The 18,056-nt window shown below is 43.2% G+C and overlaps 1 protein-coding gene across 1 annotated transcript in view; it reads right to left on the bottom strand.

The window, feature by feature from the left end:
- Positions 1-15,309, bottom strand: part of APOB (apolipoprotein B) — a 50,390-nt gene extending 35,081 nt beyond the window's left edge. Inside the window, exons 1-10 of the mRNA XM_056856893.1 lie at positions 15,255-15,309; positions 12,180-12,218; positions 8,715-8,830; positions 7,167-7,312; positions 6,163-6,316; positions 5,846-6,001; positions 4,782-4,906; positions 4,438-4,520; positions 2,015-2,237; positions 145-372 (exon numbers count right to left, since the gene is read on the bottom strand). Coding sequence (XP_056712871.1) covers positions 145-372; positions 2,015-2,237; positions 4,438-4,520; positions 4,782-4,906; positions 5,846-6,001; positions 6,163-6,316; positions 7,167-7,312; positions 8,715-8,830; positions 12,180-12,218; positions 15,255-15,309 — 1,325 coding nt within the window. The remainder of the gene's footprint in view (positions 1-144; positions 373-2,014; positions 2,238-4,437; positions 4,521-4,781; positions 4,907-5,845; positions 6,002-6,162; positions 6,317-7,166; positions 7,313-8,714; positions 8,831-12,179; positions 12,219-15,254) is intronic.
- Positions 15,310-18,056: the final 2,747 nt, after the last annotated feature.

Raw genomic sequence — 18,056 nt, 5'->3', positions numbered from 1 at the left:
TTCATGCATTTTGTCTCCCTTGACTATGGAATATATAGTTATCTGGACAAATTAGGTTATGTTTTTGAATTACCAAGTAGATTAGCATTAACACAACATCCATGATTTATCCCTAAGAAGGCTTGTTTTGTCTTTGTTATCTACCTGTTGACAGCATGGCTCAGGGCGTAAAAGGACGCTCGGCTTGGATTATACTGGGCCATGTTAAGGATTTCTCGTATCCTTTTTGTACACGGAGAAGGAAGCAGCCCCAGGCTGTATGTGACAGCATCTGCCACAAGAGGATCGACACTGCCAGTCCTCAGTATTTGAAGGATAGCTCCAAAGCACTCTGGGGTACCACACTGAGTCAGAGCCTGAATTGTGAGGGCACTAAAAAGGGAAGGGGAGAGAATAAAAAAACAATGTAAGAGTCTAATTCATGAGAAAGCCATATTTGTATTACACACCACACAAAAACCAATTTGCAAGAATGCAGATACTGCTGTTGTTAGGCAGTTTTAGAAGTTATTCATTTCCTTCCAAAATATAGAAAATTTATCGATCACCTTTCTGTAAAGCATATACAATAAAGTACTGGTAGTATTCACAACAACCTTTCAATAATTTTATTCCAATTCAAAATTCTCATGTAAAGGAAAAAGCAAGGGCATTAGATACTAAGCAGTTTGGTACGCTTCTGTGACAATAGTCATAGTGGAGACAAAAAGCAACAATTAGTGCAAGGGAATAAAATTTAATAAATGCAGCACTTAATTTATTAAATTTTATTCCTTTGCACCAATTGTTGCTTTTTCTCTATGTTTGTTTTGGTGCAGGCCCCTTTCTTTTTGCTTACAGTGGTCATAGCACCAGGTTTGAGAAGCTAATTTCCTGGGTATTACTACTAAGATTTATATTGCCATCCTAAGCAGAGTTATACCCTACTAAGCCCAGTGACTTCCATTGACTTAAAAGGGTGTAACTCTGGCTTAGAATGGCACTGTTATTTATCACAAGTAGGTCTTCCTCCAGAAAACTCACGCCTGTGTGTATTGTGTGTGTTAAGTGCCGTCAAGTCGCTTCCGACTTATGGCGACCCTATGAATGAAAGTCCTCCAAAATGTCCTGTCTTTGACAGCCTTGCTCAGATCTTGCAAATTGAAGGCTGTGGCTTCTTTTATTGAGTCAATCCATCTCTTGTTGGGTCTTCCTCTTTTCCTGCTGCCCTCAACTTTTCCTAGCATGACTGTCTTTTCCAGTGACTCTTGTCATCTCATGACGTGACCAAAATACGATAGCCTCAGTTTAGTCATTTTAGCTTCTAGGGTCAGTTCAGGATTGATTTGATCTATAGCCCACTGATTTGTTTTTTTGTAAGTCCACAGAATCCGTAATACTCTCCTCCAACACCACTAATGTGCACGTTAGGTTTTCCCATTTTGTCTTCCCAACGTTGACTGTTGGGGCTAGGCTGAAGTATGGTGAGTGGCCCAAGTTCTCCCAATGACATTCATGGCTAAAGACATTTAAATTTGGGTTTTCTATGTCCATGTCCAACATACTGGCCTATACCTCACTGACTAACTCCTCACAAGTTCTGATTTCCTAAATAGATGGGATCCAAATCAAGGCTTTCCCTGAAGACATCAGAATCCATGAAAGTTTATTTGATTTTACAATCCACAATGGTTCAGAAGTATTGATAATTTATAGCATCATTTAAAACCGGCCTCAAAGCTGGTATGCTGCCGATTTTGTTGTATTTGGCACAAAAAGTATGATATCAGTTTGAAGTGAGGCTGTGGGTGTATGTTTTATCCTTGATAGAAGGGGAAAGTTTTGCAAGAGTCAAAATACAGGATTACTTCATGTGTTTACTCTGATGCATATTTGCATATGCACATTTTTCTGTTACAACACTGAGGCTGTTGGCTTTGAGTGATACAGAGCTTATCACTCACTGTCCAATGTACAAGCCACTTGCTTTCACTGAGGGTTTTTCCATATTTACTTAACTCTACTGATAGGTTACCTGGAAGTTTCCATCAGCTTTGGCACAAGAGGACCCAGGGTGCGATTGTGTAAGCCCCTCAGTCCAGTTACAAATCTGTAGAAGAGGCTGGCTCTCTTCTGGTTCTGCTCAGAGACCGAAAGTTTCTGCAGCTCCTGGAGGACCTTCAGAACAGCGTCACCATGCTTGAGAGATTTGGCCTCGGTGCCCTCCAAAGCTAGTCCTTTCTTTGCCAGGCCTGAAACTGTACAGAAAGAGATCTTTTCAGAAGGACCCATTGGCATTTCTGAGACTCCCCAAACTCGCATTTCTGTGACTTGCGAGGGAAAAAAGGGATAAAATGTAACCATGATAATACTACCCCTAAAGCGTGAAATAAATCTACCTCCTGTCCACCTTCTATTCCATCTTCGGAATCGTCGGAACCACAGCGGTGTTTCTGTAATGAGCCAGTCCTATAGTAGCCATGACAGTAAGGTCCAACCAGCTCTGAATTACTGGCAACCATTTGAAAGGGCTCAGGCTTCCATTCTGGGAAACCAGCAAAGCAAGAAATCCAATGTGGCATCCCTGTCAAAAACTTCCTTTATCAGAACTTCCCAGTTTAAGTGCTAATGAGCCTGTTGCCAGCTGGAAGGGTATCAAATTCTATTCTTCCTGCTGGTTTGAACAACTATTCCAAGCCTAATAATACCTTGAATGGGAAATGGAAACTCATATGAGCAAAAGGTCCCTTGACAGGCTTTCACAAGCCCATCATTTAGCCGTTTTTCTATTTGTGAGACTGTTCATATAACCAGTGATGGGTGGATATCTTTTCCAAAACTTAATAGGTTTAGGCTTTTTAAAAGATGCAGAATTTTATTTTTTATGTCACTCCTTCCTGGGACCTGAATAAAGAACTCAGAACCTGGAGACCCCATGGCAGAACCTATTTTGGATTCTCTGGTTTCAAACAAGAGACTTTCAAAACAGGTATTGCCAGATCTGAGTTTGGTAGCAACTCAGAGACAAAAAAGATTTTCAGAATATAAGCTTTTGAGAGTCAAGGCTCTTGAAAGTTTGACTCCTGAAAGCCAGTGTGGTGTAGTGGTTAAGAGTGGTGGTTTGGAGCGGTGGATTCTGATCTGGAGAACTGGGTTTGATTCCCCACTCCTCCACATGAGTGGTGGACGCTAGTCTGGTGCACCGGGTTGGTTTCCCCACTCCTCCACATGAATCAGACCCTTGGTCCATCAAAGTCAGTATTGTCTACTCAGACTGGCGGCGGCTCTCCGAGGTCTCAGGCTGAGGTCTTACTTGCCTAGTCCCTTTAACTGGAGATGCCGGGGATTGAGCCTGGGACCTTCTGCATGCCAAGTGGATGCTCTACCACTGAGCCACAGCCCCTCCCAAACCCAGTTTATTTTTATTTATTTTTAGTTTTCATATTTTTTTGCAAACTTGGGGAGTACCCCAAGTTTGAAGAAATATGTATTTGGGGTAAGTGCTCCCCCTGTGGATTTAAGTATCCGCAGATGGGGGCACAGTTGGGAATTAAATATATAGATTAACCAGGAAATTGGTTAAAGATCTAGGAAGTTGCTAAGAACTGCTACTTGGTTCTGTGACTCTTCTAGTGTCATAATGATGTAGACCTAGGCTCATTCTCAGATCCCAATGAGGACTCCTCCCCATACCATTTTTTGCTTCAAGCAGTCAGATGCAAAGGACCGGACTCCTGAATCTTTAAAAAAGGCATAAAGAGATAATTCGGGCAAATGCAATTTGTCATGCTGTGGTGGGAAAAGCTTCCCCTGATGAAAGTGGTGGTGGAAAGTCTCTTCAAACTTGCAGCTGATTTATGATTACCCCCCACCCCCGGTTTTCAAGGTAACAGACATTTGTTTGCCTTTGCCTTCCTCTGTGTAGCAACCCTGAACTTCCTCAGTGGTCTCCCATCCGAGTACTAGCCAAGGTTGACCCTGTTTAGCTTTAAGAGATCTGATGAGATTGGACTAATCTGGGCTACCCAGGTCAGGGCCGGATAAAATAACCTCTTCTCAAACCAAACTTCAAACTTGAAAACTTGTGAAGGACTTCCCTCTATAAACCTTTTATGATTTTATCTTGTTTTACTTTGTGAACTGCCTTGAGCAGGTCTCTGAAGAGGCAGCATATAAAAGTTTTAAACAAATGAAAAAAAAACTTTCTTATCTTGCTCTGTAGCTGGCTTATTTTCATATGAGGAAAGGTTCTCTAATAAGGAACCTCTCTAATGTCCTTAATTTAAAGCCATTGCCTTTTAATTTGGGCAGGTTCAGACATTTACATAAAAACAGTAATTAAAGGTATGAGTAGTTCTTATGCTAAGATGTGTGTGTGTGTTTGGGGGGGTGTCTATACTCTCTGTGGAAAGATGAATATTACCCATATACATGTACATCACTGTCTTGAAGCCTTACCATCCATGTCTCTGTGATTGATTTTGGGGGTGTCTTCAAGTTTCAGAGTTTGTGTGATTTGGGCCATCATGCCATACTGATTTCTAGTTGGTAACAGAGAGAAAAAAAGTACATTTTTCGTTAGTCATTTTTCATTGTGTTATTAATTTTAAAAATGACATTTTATTGGTTTTAATGTATTTTACTGTTATAATGCCCTGAGCTTGGCCTCAGCCGGGGAAGGTGGGCTATACATTTAACAAATAAATAAATAAATACAATAAATAGTCTGAATAGACAATGTACATTTCAACCATAGATGTCAACTAATAAGGAGTGGTGGAGGCATACGACATGCAACCTACTTGTATGATGATGGCAGGAACAGGTGTTTTTCAGAGCAGACTACCTCAGTGGCGTGCTTTTTCTTTGGGTCGATGCTGTACTTGCAGTGCTGGTTGCTGCTGATCAAAGTGGATAACGGCACATTCTGTGGACAAGGTGGTAGTTGAGTTAGCATAAGGACAAAACAAATGAAACTGTAACTCTTTGCCCAGCTGGTCATCTGTACTTCCCAGTGATGAGGGGAATTTGACTCCTCTCCTGGTTCTCCAGATATGTCTCCAAGTACAGAACTGTGGTGATACTCTACTCACTGTGTGTGTGTGCTAAGTGCCATCAAGTCGCTTCCGACTCGTGGCGACCCTATGAATCAATGTCCTCCAAAACGTCCTATCATTAACAGCCTTGCTCAGATCTTGCAAATTGAGGGCTGTGGCTTCCTTTATTGAGTCAATCCATCTCTTGTTGGGTCTTCCTCTTTTCCTGCTGCCCTCAACTTTTCCTAGCATGACTGTCTTTTCCAGTGACCCTTTTCTTCTCATAATGTGACCAAAATACGATAGCCTGACACACTCATTGTATGTCAGGATAATGCAAATTATCAACTTACCTGGTACTGACATACAAACCACAGTAAGTTACTACTTTGGTATGTAGGTTCCTTCATTCATTATTATGTGTAATTTTACAATTCACTTAACACACTGTGAATTCTGGTTGGCCCTAATGAAGATATTCTTTTTTTTTCCAGAAAGAGACATTAGCAGACTGAATGCTAGTGTGGAGTAATGGTTAGAGTGTTGGACTCTAATCATGGTGGTAGAACAGATTTGATTCCCGACTCAGTTGTGAGACTCACTGGGTGACTTTGGAACAGTTATTCTGTACAGTTGGCAGGATGAAAAAAAGAAAGAAAAACCATATAAACCACCCAAGGAAGGGTGAGACAAAAAATGTACTGGATAGAGTATATTGAAAAGTTGGGAAGTTTAGCTTTAGGATACCTGCGGTGATGATATTTGAATGCTTATGGTACCCATAATATATAATACAGTGAAAAGTCCACACACTGCCCTTCTCCGCTTACCAAGCCTTTAATGAGGGCAACTGGACTGACATAGTCTCGGATGGGGTTGAAGTTATCGCAGGATTTCAGGTTTCTTCTGATTGCCATTTCTGCAGCTGTGTTGCCTTTCCTGGATTCTATTTCAACGTCACTTTCACAGTTCCCATATATAGTATCCTTGAATGAGAGAAACATCAGTAATCTTATTGGTGTCATTGCAGTCAGAGTCAAGCCTGATGACCCAAGGTGAGAATTCCCACTGACTGACTCCGTCTCACAAACGGGTTTCAGTGAATAAGTTCAAGGCAAATAAGATGCTTGATAACCACCCAACTTACCATAGAAAGTGTACGGACATTATCTTCTGTCTCCATTGGCACTATAAGAGCTGAAATGATGCCTCTCTTGAGGTTAAGTATGTGTACGGGTTCATTTTCCTCAGGATACAGCTCAACCTTGTTCCCATCCAGAACAGTGAATTTCAGCTCGTACCTGCCCCAAACAAACAAATAAGGTATATATGGGAAGGAAATGCCTTGTGTACTAGTCAAGATTATTGCTTGATATACTACAGGGTATTAGTATGCTCAGTGAACCAGAGACACAGAGAGAAGCAAGCTGCCGGAGGCATGTGAGAAAGGGTTGGGTATTGCATTATCACAAATGTTTGGTTACTCAACCAAACACAGCTTTTTCTACGTTTCTGACCTGGAACTGGCCCAAGCGATTGGATATCAATGTGTGCCCAGTGGCTGAGTCAAAAAACTCTCAAGGAGATTTAGATCTATTCCAGGATGTTCTTTAAAACTAACAATCTAATCTCTTGGGCTTGAATTTGGCCTAAAATGTCTGCAGGCGGAAAGATTTGGGTTCACAGAAGCACAACTGCCCACTTCTGTCCTCCTGCTACATCCCCAAATGCCCTCAAAATGCTGCTCCAGGAACAGTCTAGAGCAGGGGTGTCAAACATAAGGCCCGTGGTCTGGATCTGGCCCCCTAAGAGCTTTTATCTGGCCCCCGAGTCAGCCAAGGCAGCCCCCCTTCTTGATTTGGGCTGGTGTGGCATGGCCCGGCCCAACCAAGGGATATTTATGTCATATCCGGCCCTCGTAACAATTGAGTTGGACACCCCTGGTCTAGAGGGAGCCAGACATCTACAACAAGAGGAGATGCTGGCAAAAATCCCCTCCTTGCATGTGTGGAATTTTTCGGCAGGCTCCAAACCTAGGTCTGCCCTTTTAACACCACTGCTCTGTATCTTCATAGCCATTGGAAAGGACTGAAAAGGTATAAAATGAAAAACCAAGTTCTCACAGAAGATCATTTAGTTAGTTTTCCTTACTGGGACATGGCGGCGGCAAACTCATCTGAGCTCTTCGACTTCTTTAACAAAGCCTTTCCCTCAGGGCCGATGCCGGTCACTTCTCGGAGGCTACACTGGCTTGTCCTCAACACGAATTTGCATAGTTGTGGGACCTCCAGATCAACCTGGAACAGAAAGCGTGCAACAGATTAATGATCCAGCTTTAATACTGACCGCAACAAACTGCCTGCAATTAAATGTTATGAGTGGGTTGGTTCTTGTAGGTTATCCGGACTGTGTAACCGTGGTCTTGGTATTTTCTTTCCTGACGTTTCGCCAGCAGCTGTGGCAGGCATCTTCAGAGGAGTAACACTGAAGGACAGTGTCTCTCAGTGTCAAGTGTGTAGGAAGAGTAATATATAGTCAGAAAGGGGTTGGGTTTGAGCTGAGTTATTGTCCTGCAAAGTATTAAAGGTAATGTGCAAATCATTGTCCTGTAAGAACATGGACTGACCCAAACAGGACACAGGGTCTTATTCCAAGACACTGAAATACTGGACAATTCTACCAACTATTTTGTCAGATTGCACAGAGAAGCCATTGAAATTCATAAACATCAGCACAACTTTAACAGAAAAGAAGAGAGTTTAAGAATGAATAAGGCTTGGCTTCCTGTCTTGAAAACCTCCAGACTAACAAAGACTACAGTTCACAATAGCCATGTGGATTAGCCTTGGATTCCACGTTAACAGATCACTTCAGGATACAATGGTTCCACATTAACATATCACACCCTCATTAGCACATTATCTTGATTCTTACAGGACAATGATTAGCACGTTACCTTTAATACTTTGCAGGACAATGACTCAGCTCAAACCCAACCCCCTTCTGACTATATATTACTCTTCCTACACACTTGACATTGAGAGACACTGTCCTTCAGTGTTACTCCTCTGAAGATGCCTGCCACAGCTGCTGGCGAAACGTCAGGAAAGAAAATGCCAAGACCCCGGTTACACAGCCCAGATAACCTACAAGAACCAATGAACTCTGACCGTGAAAGCCTTCGACAATGTTATGAGTGGGAATCTACTAATCATAGCAGCATGGCCAGTGTAAGGAATTGCAAGCACACAAAGGCCTTCACTGAGGCACGCTTAGATATTTTACTGCTCGCAGTCTTGGAAGGAGTTATTGACTTGGCACCATGGCTAGTTCCAAAAGGAAAGGAATGGGCAAATCCTCACAGAAGGCATGGGACTGCAGGGTGAGCAGTTTTGGTGTGTGTGTGTGTGTGTGTGTGTTAAGTGTCGTCAAGTCGCTTCCGAATCATGGCGACCCTATGAATCAAAGTCCTCCAAAATGTCCTGTCTTTGACAGCCTTGCTCAGATCCTGCAAATTGAGGGCTGTGGCTTCCTTTATTGAGTCAATCCATCTCTTGTTGGGTCTTCCTCTTTTTCCAGTTACGCCAGGGGGTTTACTTGGTTCTGAACAAATCCAAAGGAACCATTTGGACAAAAGAGGTTCTGTTGCCTTTATTAAACATTCCTCTCAACTTGGGCTTCTGCCTTCTCGTCGCTTACCTTGCAGCTAATTTTGGAGCCGCTTCGTGAATCTGCTGTTCCCGCCACTCCACTTGTTGTTTCTGCCTCATAGTTGTAGACGTACTTTCTGAAGTGCTTAAATCTGGTGGTGTCTTCTGCAAGGCATAATCAAGAATGTATGCATTTGTTGATTTATACTTACTTTTTCAGATTTAAATCATTACAATATACTAACAAATTGGGAAAAATAGAATATAGGTTTTAGAGCTCTTATTCTGCACACAGAATTAAATCAAAAGAGTTTTTGGCTAAACGTTAGGAAGAACTTCCTGACAGAGAGGTTCCTCAATGGAACAGGCTTCCTCGAGAGGTGGTGGGCTCTCCTTCTTTGGAGTTTTTTAAGCAGAGGCTAGATGGCCATCTGACAGCAATGCTGATTCTGTGAACTTAAGCAGATCATGGGGGGGGGCAGGAAGGGTTGCGTCAGTGCTTGGCTCTCAAGGCCCTTTCTTATATACCCAGGGAAATGCCAATCACCACTTTGTGGTCAGAAAGCAATTTTCCTCTGGGCCAGTTTGGCCAGGGATCCTGGAGATTTTTTTTTTGCCAGCTTCTGGATCACTGGTGTGTGTGTGTGGGGGGAGGAGGTAATTATGAATTTCCTGCATCGTGCAGGGGGTTGGAATAGATGACATTGGCGGTCCCTTCCAACTCTATGATTCTACATCAGGAAGCCCGGAGAGCTACAGCCAGAGGGGAATTGGCAAAAATTCTTCTTCCACTGCCAGTAGAGAGACTTATGACACTAGCAAACAACCTTTGGATTCAATCCTGTTGATGCCAGGCAATTAATCAGTATGTGTGCACTACAGCTGAGTGCCAAATAGGCTTTAAAATACATTGACGGTGCAGTCTTACTTACTTAAGTGCTGTCAGGTCGCAACCAACTTATGGTGACCTCGGCAAGGGGCTTTCAAGGCAAGTGAGAAGCAGAGGTGGCCTGCCATTGCCTTCCTCTGCTGTGTGTTTCATGGTGGTCTCCCATCCAAGTACTGACCCTGCTTAGCTTCTGAGATCTGACAAGATTGGGCTATACCATGCCGCCTTCTTTCCTGTGCAGAGTTCTATTCTTCTGTGTTATAATCAATGGGCTTAGAAGGGTGTAACTCTTCTTCTACAAGTCCTATAGCACCAAATGGACAGGCACAAAGATACTTTGTTTTGTGAATCTCATAGCCTTATACTTGCTCCAGTGGGAAGACGGTTTTGCTTCCCATACTTACAGGACAACACAGCCTTTTCCTCTGCTGTTTGTAAGGTTGTTCTTTCCACTACTGATCCCTACTGTGTGTTTGTGATTTTGCCGTCAAGTCAGAGCTGACTTCTGGTGATCCCATAGGGGTTTCAAGGCAAGAGACGTTCAGAGGTGGTTTGCCATTGACTGCCTCCATGTGGGCTGCGAGAGTTCTGAGAGAACTGTGACTGGCCCAGGGTCACCCAGCAGGCTTCATGTGGAGGAGTGGGGAATCGAACCCAGTTCTCCAGATTTTAGAGTCTGCCGCTGTTAACCACTACATCACGCCGGCTCTCATGATCCCTACTGTACTAATTCTTTTCTAAAATTAAATATGGATTAAATGCTGTTGGATTTAATGGACTTGGATCCAATTTGTCAAAATGGTCGAGAGAAAACAGAGCAATACATGACATTTTTTGGAGTTTGGTCGAAAAGGCGAGTTAGTCATGACGGTCTGTAGATGGTGCTAAAGAACTGTACTAGGAAAAACAAATCTTATCGGGACAGATAGCAAAACACCAGCTCATCATATACTTTGACCCTACACGAACACCATGGGTCAAGCCGAGCAGTCAGGAACAAACATGTTTCTTTACAGAGGTTGTTCATCAACACTTCCCGATTCTTGGCTTCTGTCATGTTCACCTTTCAATCCGTCAGTCATTTATCTTCAAACTCTTATTATATGTAAATGCTACATGTCCAAAACTGGACAACAACTCCAGATTAATCTATTTTATTTGTCCACATACGGGAGGTACAAATGTGAAAGCTGGTAGTTATAACAGGTAACAGCATCCAGTGGGGTCTCAGATTTTTCAGATATTCAAGCTTGGGATTCCCAGAATTCACTTGTACTTTGTCAGCCTCCTCATATTTTGGACATGCACCGTAATGTCTAAACGTAGATCGATAGACAGGCGGACAGATAATTAGCCGAGAAAAGAACCGAGTCCGATGGCCAAAGCGGCCATTTCCTCCAGGGGAGCTGATCTCTGTTGCCTAGAGATCAGTTGTAATAGTGAGAGATCTCCAGCCACCATCTGGAAGTTGGCAACCCTTGGGGTTATGCTTCTTTTTGAGGGGAGGTAAGCATAGCCCTGCCTTGTCAGATCTTTAAAGCCAAGCAGGGTTGGCATTTGGATGGGAGGCCACGAAGGGAGACTCTGCACAGGAAGGCAGTGGCAAACCGCTTCTCCTTCTCACATGCCTTGAAAGCCTCTTGCTGGAGTAGCCATAAGTCGGTTGTGACTTGACAGCGCTTGCATACATACTTTTTTTTTTTTGAGAACACAGAAAAGCACACTCCCCCCCCTCTCCTTGGAATGGGTTTGACAGACATACTGGCCAGAGAACTGGACAATAATTCGCTGATATGTCTCACCCTCTCCTCTAAGCATCAGCAGGCTGCTCCCTTCTTTTTATTCTTAAACCACTGCTTGCACAGCCAACAGAATAAATATATAAGAAACGCTTTAAAATAAAAAGGGTGGTCTGCCTGCATGAAGCATGTGTGGAAGGAGCAAGAGATAACTGAAGAAGGGCACAGTTAAATGTACGTTTATTGTTTTCTTTCCCCTGACCTGGATAGCTCAGGTTAGCTTGATCTCGTGAGATCTCAGAAGTTAAATAGGGTCCATCCTGACAAGTATCTGGAAAGGAATACCACCATGGAATACCAGGGTAGCTGTGCAGACAATGACAAACTACCTCTGAATGTCTCTTGCCTTGAAACCCCATGGGGGTTACCTAGGGTTGCCAGGTCCCTCTTTGCCACCGGTGGGAGGCTTTCGGGGCAGAGCCTGAGGAGGGTGGGGTTTGGGGAGGGGAGGGACTTCAGTGCCATAGATCCCAATGGCCAAAGCAGCCTTTTTCTCCAGGTGATCTGATCTCTTTCAGTTGTAATAGCAGGAGGGGAAAAAACCATTTTCTTTAAAAAGTTGAAAATTTTAAAAAGTGTTTTGGAGGGGGAGAGGTTGCCACCAGTTTCTAACCAATCAGTGCTGACTGCAGAAGGCTTCTGCACATAAAACTGGTTTCCCCTTGACAGACAAGATCGTATATCTAAAGGAAACATTTGTGGACTCGCTACTCCATTATGTATGTGAACATTCACTCTATGACAGGCAAAACTAAAAAATCCACTGGTAGTTGTTTTAAGCAACTTGAAACAAAAGTATGACATGAAGGAATGGAGAAGTGCTTACTTGAGCAAGCTGGATTTTCACCTTCTAAGTTGTCATTTTCTGTAAAGGAAAATTAAATTGCAATTAGGTTTTTTTAACTTTCTTTCAAGCCCAGAAGCAATTGGTGTCTAGAACCAAATGTAAAATGTCTCATTTATCATAGAGCGAAAAACAAGAGACAATTGGTGCAATGGGACTAGGGTTGCCAGGTCCCTCCTGGCCACGAGCGGAGAATAGGGGGTAGGGTTGTTAGATCCAGGTTGGGAAACTCCTGGAGATTTGAGGATGGAGCATGGGGAGGGCAGAGACCTCAGTGGGGTACAATGCCATAGAGTCCATCCTCCAAAGCATCCATTTTCTCCAGGGGAACTGATCTCTGTAGACTGGAGATGAACTGTAATTCTGGGGGGTCCCCAGATCCCACCTGGAGGCTGGCATCCCTAAATGGGGCAATTAATTTTAATTCACCCTGAGACCCCTGTGTGTTTTGCATATGCTTCATCAGGGGGGTTGTTAATTTCTGTCTTTTAAAAGTACTTTTTTAAAATTAATGCTTTTAAAGGTTTCTATTTATTTTTGTATTGATTTCACACACCCCACACCCCCACACCCCGCTGAAGCATATGCGAAATGCATAGAGGTCTCAGAGTGAATTAAAATTCCTTCTTCCATGGCACCAATTGTCCCTTGTTTTTCACTCAGTGCTTGGTGCGGGCCTCTTTTTCTCCTAACTCGTTTATCACAAAAACAGCACAGCAACACAGAGGAAGATTATGTGGGATTTTGCAACAATGTACTTTGGACAGATTTTGCAAGAGTTTATAGGCAGAGTGATAAAAGTACATTGTTAATGACTATATTTTAAGGAGAGCGGACTATAGAAAATGTGTTCCCAGGGGATATAATTGGGCTAAACCCCCCAGATTTCAGTAATGTATAGCGAGGCAGCAGAGGAATAAGTCTTTGGATGTTCTAAGAACTGAAACAGAAATGCAAAAAGGACAACTATCCTTCCAATTATATGCGATTCTAGGAAACACCATACCATTTTCCACTTAGCATTTACTTGACTTCACAAGCTTAAGGCAGTGGCGTACTTGAGCTAAACTATTGAGTGAAGTAATTTTTAGATTGATCTGCCAGGCTTATTTCGCTGTATAAACCTCGGGTTAATAATAATACTAAGTGTTAATAAGAGCTAATCTTTTACATTAGTGAATTGTAATGACTTTGATCCACTGGAATATTTCCATAGACAGAAGGATTTCCACTGGAGGTGGGTGGCTTTCTCCCCCCCCCCCCACGTTTGCAGCCCCAAAGGTCCCCCAAAATGCTGGTCTTCCAGGACTTGTCTGGGGTGGGGGGAATTGGGGACTGTAGCAGAAGAGGGGGAAGCAAGAAAGTCATGTTTCACATTGCAGAAATCCCTCCATCCCCAGAAATGCTGTGATGGATGCAAACCAAAGTATTTGAGCATGAAAAATGCACAATATCAGTAGATGTAACTGCTTATGTAATTGAAGACAGAGCTATTGCAAGCCATCTTATCTGTACACCATACAAGTGTACATTCTGCTTTCAACAAGTAAGAATGCTTAAAATGTTTGCTTTCAAAGGTTTGGACATTGTTGAAAAGACTCTTCAGAGGCAGTCAGACTACCGAAAAGAGAAATATGTGATTAACTGGAAGAAGAAGAAGAGTTGGTTTTTATATGCTGAGTTTCTCTACCTTTTAAGGAGAATCAAAGCAGTTTACAATCTCCTTCCCTTCCTCTCCCCACAACAGACCCCTTGTGAGGTAGGTGGGGCTGAGAGAGTTCAGAGAGCACTGAAACTAGCCCAAGGTCACCCGGCAGGCTTCATGTGTTGGAGAGGGGAATCAAACCCGGTTCTCCAGATTAGAGATCACCGCTCTTAACCACAATGGTTTTGCTTGAATTCTTAAAAAGACCCATTTGTCCAGCAGAATGCCTAATTCTAAACAAACAGTTTTTATCCAGGAGCTGATGAGTATTGGTTGGTATTCCAGTGGATTCAGCAAGTAACACGCAGGGCAGGTTTGACGTGCCAAGCTTCTCTTCAACCAGTCTGAGTTTCCAAGCAATCTTATAAGCCGCAGTTCCGCTCTCCAAAATATGCCAAACAATCAAGCACAAAAGGAGGCTACGCCACAGGCAACTACACCATGCTTGCATCCTGACCCCAAGCAAGCTTATTTGGAAGCAAGTTCTATCCAAACTGATGGGCACTTAGTTTGAAGTACATGCATTTTAGGATCACTCTATAATCTTGAGTCAGTGAGATCACTGACTTAAACTGGACTGACAGTTTAATCATAAACATTGTTTGCCCTGGTCTGCTTATGTGTAAGTACTTGAGGATCAGACTCTCTGTGTTCAATGGGATTTATGCCTAAGCATGTGTCCATAGGATTCTTCCTTCAGGATGTTCCCAACGATATTGGCTTGTAGCTACCAAATGCAACTAATATTCTAGTCAGTAAAGTAGACTGAGCTTTTGTTTTAAATTTCAAGGTTTTAGTAGCCCTGTTCCATTTGATTAAGGTAGACAATTTATTTATTTATTTTGGATCCACAGAGAAATGCCAAAACAAAGCAGTATCTTGGGGACCCTAGTCCAAATCTAATAAACCAAGTCCCTTGACAGACATGGACTCCGGCCATCAAACACCATCCCACAAACTATGCCACCCAACAAATCACAGCAGTCCAATAACACGGTATAACTCTTAATTTCTTTATAGAAGAAGAGGTGCCCATACTCTGCGCATACTGATAGGCAAAAGACTCACCACGCTAACAGCACATAGGATGTGAAATCAATTCACCGTTTGCCAAATTCAGTCATCGTGTATATGTATCAGATTTCAAAAGACCTAACAAGCATTCAAGAGGTCACAGTCCCTCGTGGGAACTTGCTCTCATACACGGAAACATCCACGTTATTATGAACCACTGATTCTCCTTGGCATACCCAGCCCAGGTCAGTTTCAAGGTCCTATATATGGGGTTATCTCATGTACGGCTTCATTCAGTACCCTCCCCTCCTGCCCCGTCACGGCAAGATGCTACTTACGTGTCAGAGCACCACTGCTGAGCAGCAAGAGCAGCCACAGCTGTGGGGGGCCCATGTTGAGCAAGGGACCCTTTGGCTCCTCTGCCCTCTCCTCTCCTCCTCCTCCTGGCCCAGCGTTAGAGAGACTGAGCGTCCCCTCTTGGACCTGTCCTTATATACTCCCAAGCAAGCAGCTGAGCCAAACGGTTTAGAAAGTTCAGAGCAAATTGCACTAGGTCCAAAGGTTAGAGTCCTGGAGCCTCTCTGAGATATCCACCGAAGGCTCCTCTGGGGCTGCTTCAGCCAGCAGCGGCGTGCAGAAGGCACAAAAGGGCAAAACGATCACTAAGGCATCTTGTTCAGCCAGCCGGCTGATCATTTGCATCAGGTATAACAACATATGTTATAATATTACCCATAGAAGGGGAGCTTATATTTTAGAGGGGAAGGACTAGGATTGCCAGCTCTGGGTTTGGAAATACCTGGAGAATTTGGAGGTGGAGCCTTGAGAGGGTGTGTTTTGGGGAGGGGAGGGACCCCAGCAGGGAATAATGCTGTAGAATCCACCCTCCAAAGCAGCCATTTTATCCAGGGGAACTGACTTGGATCATCTGGAGATCAGTTGTAATAGTGGGAGATCTCCAGGCACCACCTGGAAGTTGGCAACCCTAGAGGATGTTTTGAATGCTAAGAAAGTCACTGACTGCACTTCTGAGGTGGGGTGAAAACTGGAATGCCAGAAAGGATATTGTAAAGTTGGGCGAATTATTGTTACTTGGTCCACCAAACAATCAAAGGTGAAGCATCCTTGAGTCAACACAGCTTGGCTTCAAAATGGCCTGATGCTCTCACAAACAGGATCAGCAGTCAGATTTAGGGATCTTACTATACCTCAAAACATGTATTAGATTCTGTCCACTATTTAGCACCTTCGGGGGTTGAATCCAAAGATTCTGTTCTACGAACAATGGAGCCTTCCTCTGAAGAAAGAACAATCAAGCCCGGCCCTTTCATCTGAAGAGGGCTCCACTGACAGCGGAATGGAACTTTTTGATCCATCCTGTTGTGTTTTGGAGGTTTTGGTTTCAGCTGTTTTGTTGAGGAGGGCTCCGCCCCAAAAAACCTCCCACCGATGGCAAAGAGGGACCTGGCAACCCTATCTCCAGGTGATAGAGATCAGTTCCCCTAGAGCAGTGGTTCCCAACCTTTTTTTGACCAGGGACCACTAGGACTTTTTTGTTCGGTGCAGGGACCCCAAGGTTCAAAATAAAAATTCTGAGAATTTGAAAATAAACTTTAATCATAACTGTTAGTTAAACATTAAACTTAGAATAATATTTGAATATATATTTTTATAATAGAGAACTTTTAATTGAAAATATTAATTTATTATGGGTTTATAACTTTGTTTCGCGGACCTTAATTTAGTTCTCGTGGACCCCTGGGGGTCCACGGACCCCTGGTTGGGAACCAGTGCCCTAGAGAAACTGCTGTTTTGTCCATTGGGTTCTATGGCATTGAAGTCCCTTCCTTCCCCAAACCTTCCCCTCCTCAGGCTCCACCCCCAAAATCTCCAGGTAATTCCCAACTTGGAGCTGGCAACCTTAGTGGAAGAGTGGCAAGGAGACACCCATATGACATCAAGAAGAGCCTGAGTTTCATATTTCATTGCAAACATGGTAGAGTGGATAGAATGTGCAGCCTTTGCGATCGCCAGAAGTTCTGTATTGATCTTGAGATTTCTTAAAAACTAACCAATTAGGATCTGACCATTTGATGTGGGAGGGAAATGCAAAACCAATTTTGCTTTCTCCCACCTCTTCAAAACAAAAAAACAGAGTGTGTTGTTCTAGGGGACTCTTTGCCCCAAACTGCCATTCAGTGCTGAACAAACCAGATACAGTGATGCACTTGTTGCTAAATAAAGCCTGGATTTTGCACCCTTGATCATGGGTAAACATCCCAGTCCTGTTGAGCAATATGAAGTGGAGGAGGAGGAAAAGACTCCACTGTCCAAATTGCTTTGGGATAGCCGCAGGGAGCATACTATAAAATACTATAAAATGAGACTCATACCTCTCCACCGAATGAATTTTTAGCTATTTCTTAGAGTCAAATGCACTACATCAAACCTAAATAAAAAAGTAATAAAAGTCAATGGCCAGGGGTGCAATTTCAGATTTCAGCAGGGTGGAGAGCAAAGGGTTTCACTGCATGTGTGTGCATGCTGGGGGAGATCATAGCATTAGTTCAAAGGCCTACTCTAAGGCAGATTCTATACTAAATCAGAAAACCTCAGTGAATTTAAGAACATTTGCAGTGCAGTCCCGTTCTTTGAAGTCAATGGGCTTAGAAGGATGGAACTCTGTTTAGGACTGCTATTTTCTTTTAATTCCTCACAATAGCCAACAATAGGGGTATAAGGAATTAATCACATCTGGCCTGAAACACTCCTAATATTACTCCAGGGTGCCATTTAGGGACATACATGCTACTAGTGCCCTGGTCCTGGGAGCTCTAATACATTATGTATTTGCTTATAATGTGCAGTGAACCCTTGAAATATGGGCTTTCTGTTTTAACAAATAGGTATGACTCTGCTGGGTAACTGCTGGTTGGTGAGTATACAGACCAGCCATTGGGGAAAATGGTTAAGCATCCCTCACCATTCAATTTCTTTGCTCAAAACTGCCTCCTCCTGAAGTTGCTTCTCTGTACTGGTGCTCTAATGCACATAAGCTTATCAGTGGGGTTGCCAACCTCCAGGTACTACCTGGAGATCTCCTGCTATTACAACTGATCTCCAGCCGATAGAGATCAGTT

Source organism: Euleptes europaea, chromosome 10 (assembly GCF_029931775.1).
Source record: "Euleptes europaea isolate rEulEur1 chromosome 10, rEulEur1.hap1, whole genome shotgun sequence".
In the NCBI taxonomy this organism is placed as follows: Eukaryota; Metazoa; Chordata; class Lepidosauria; order Squamata; family Sphaerodactylidae; genus Euleptes; species Euleptes europaea.
Note: the sequence above shows the minus strand (reverse complement) of the source record. Positions and strands in the feature narration are given on the sequence as shown.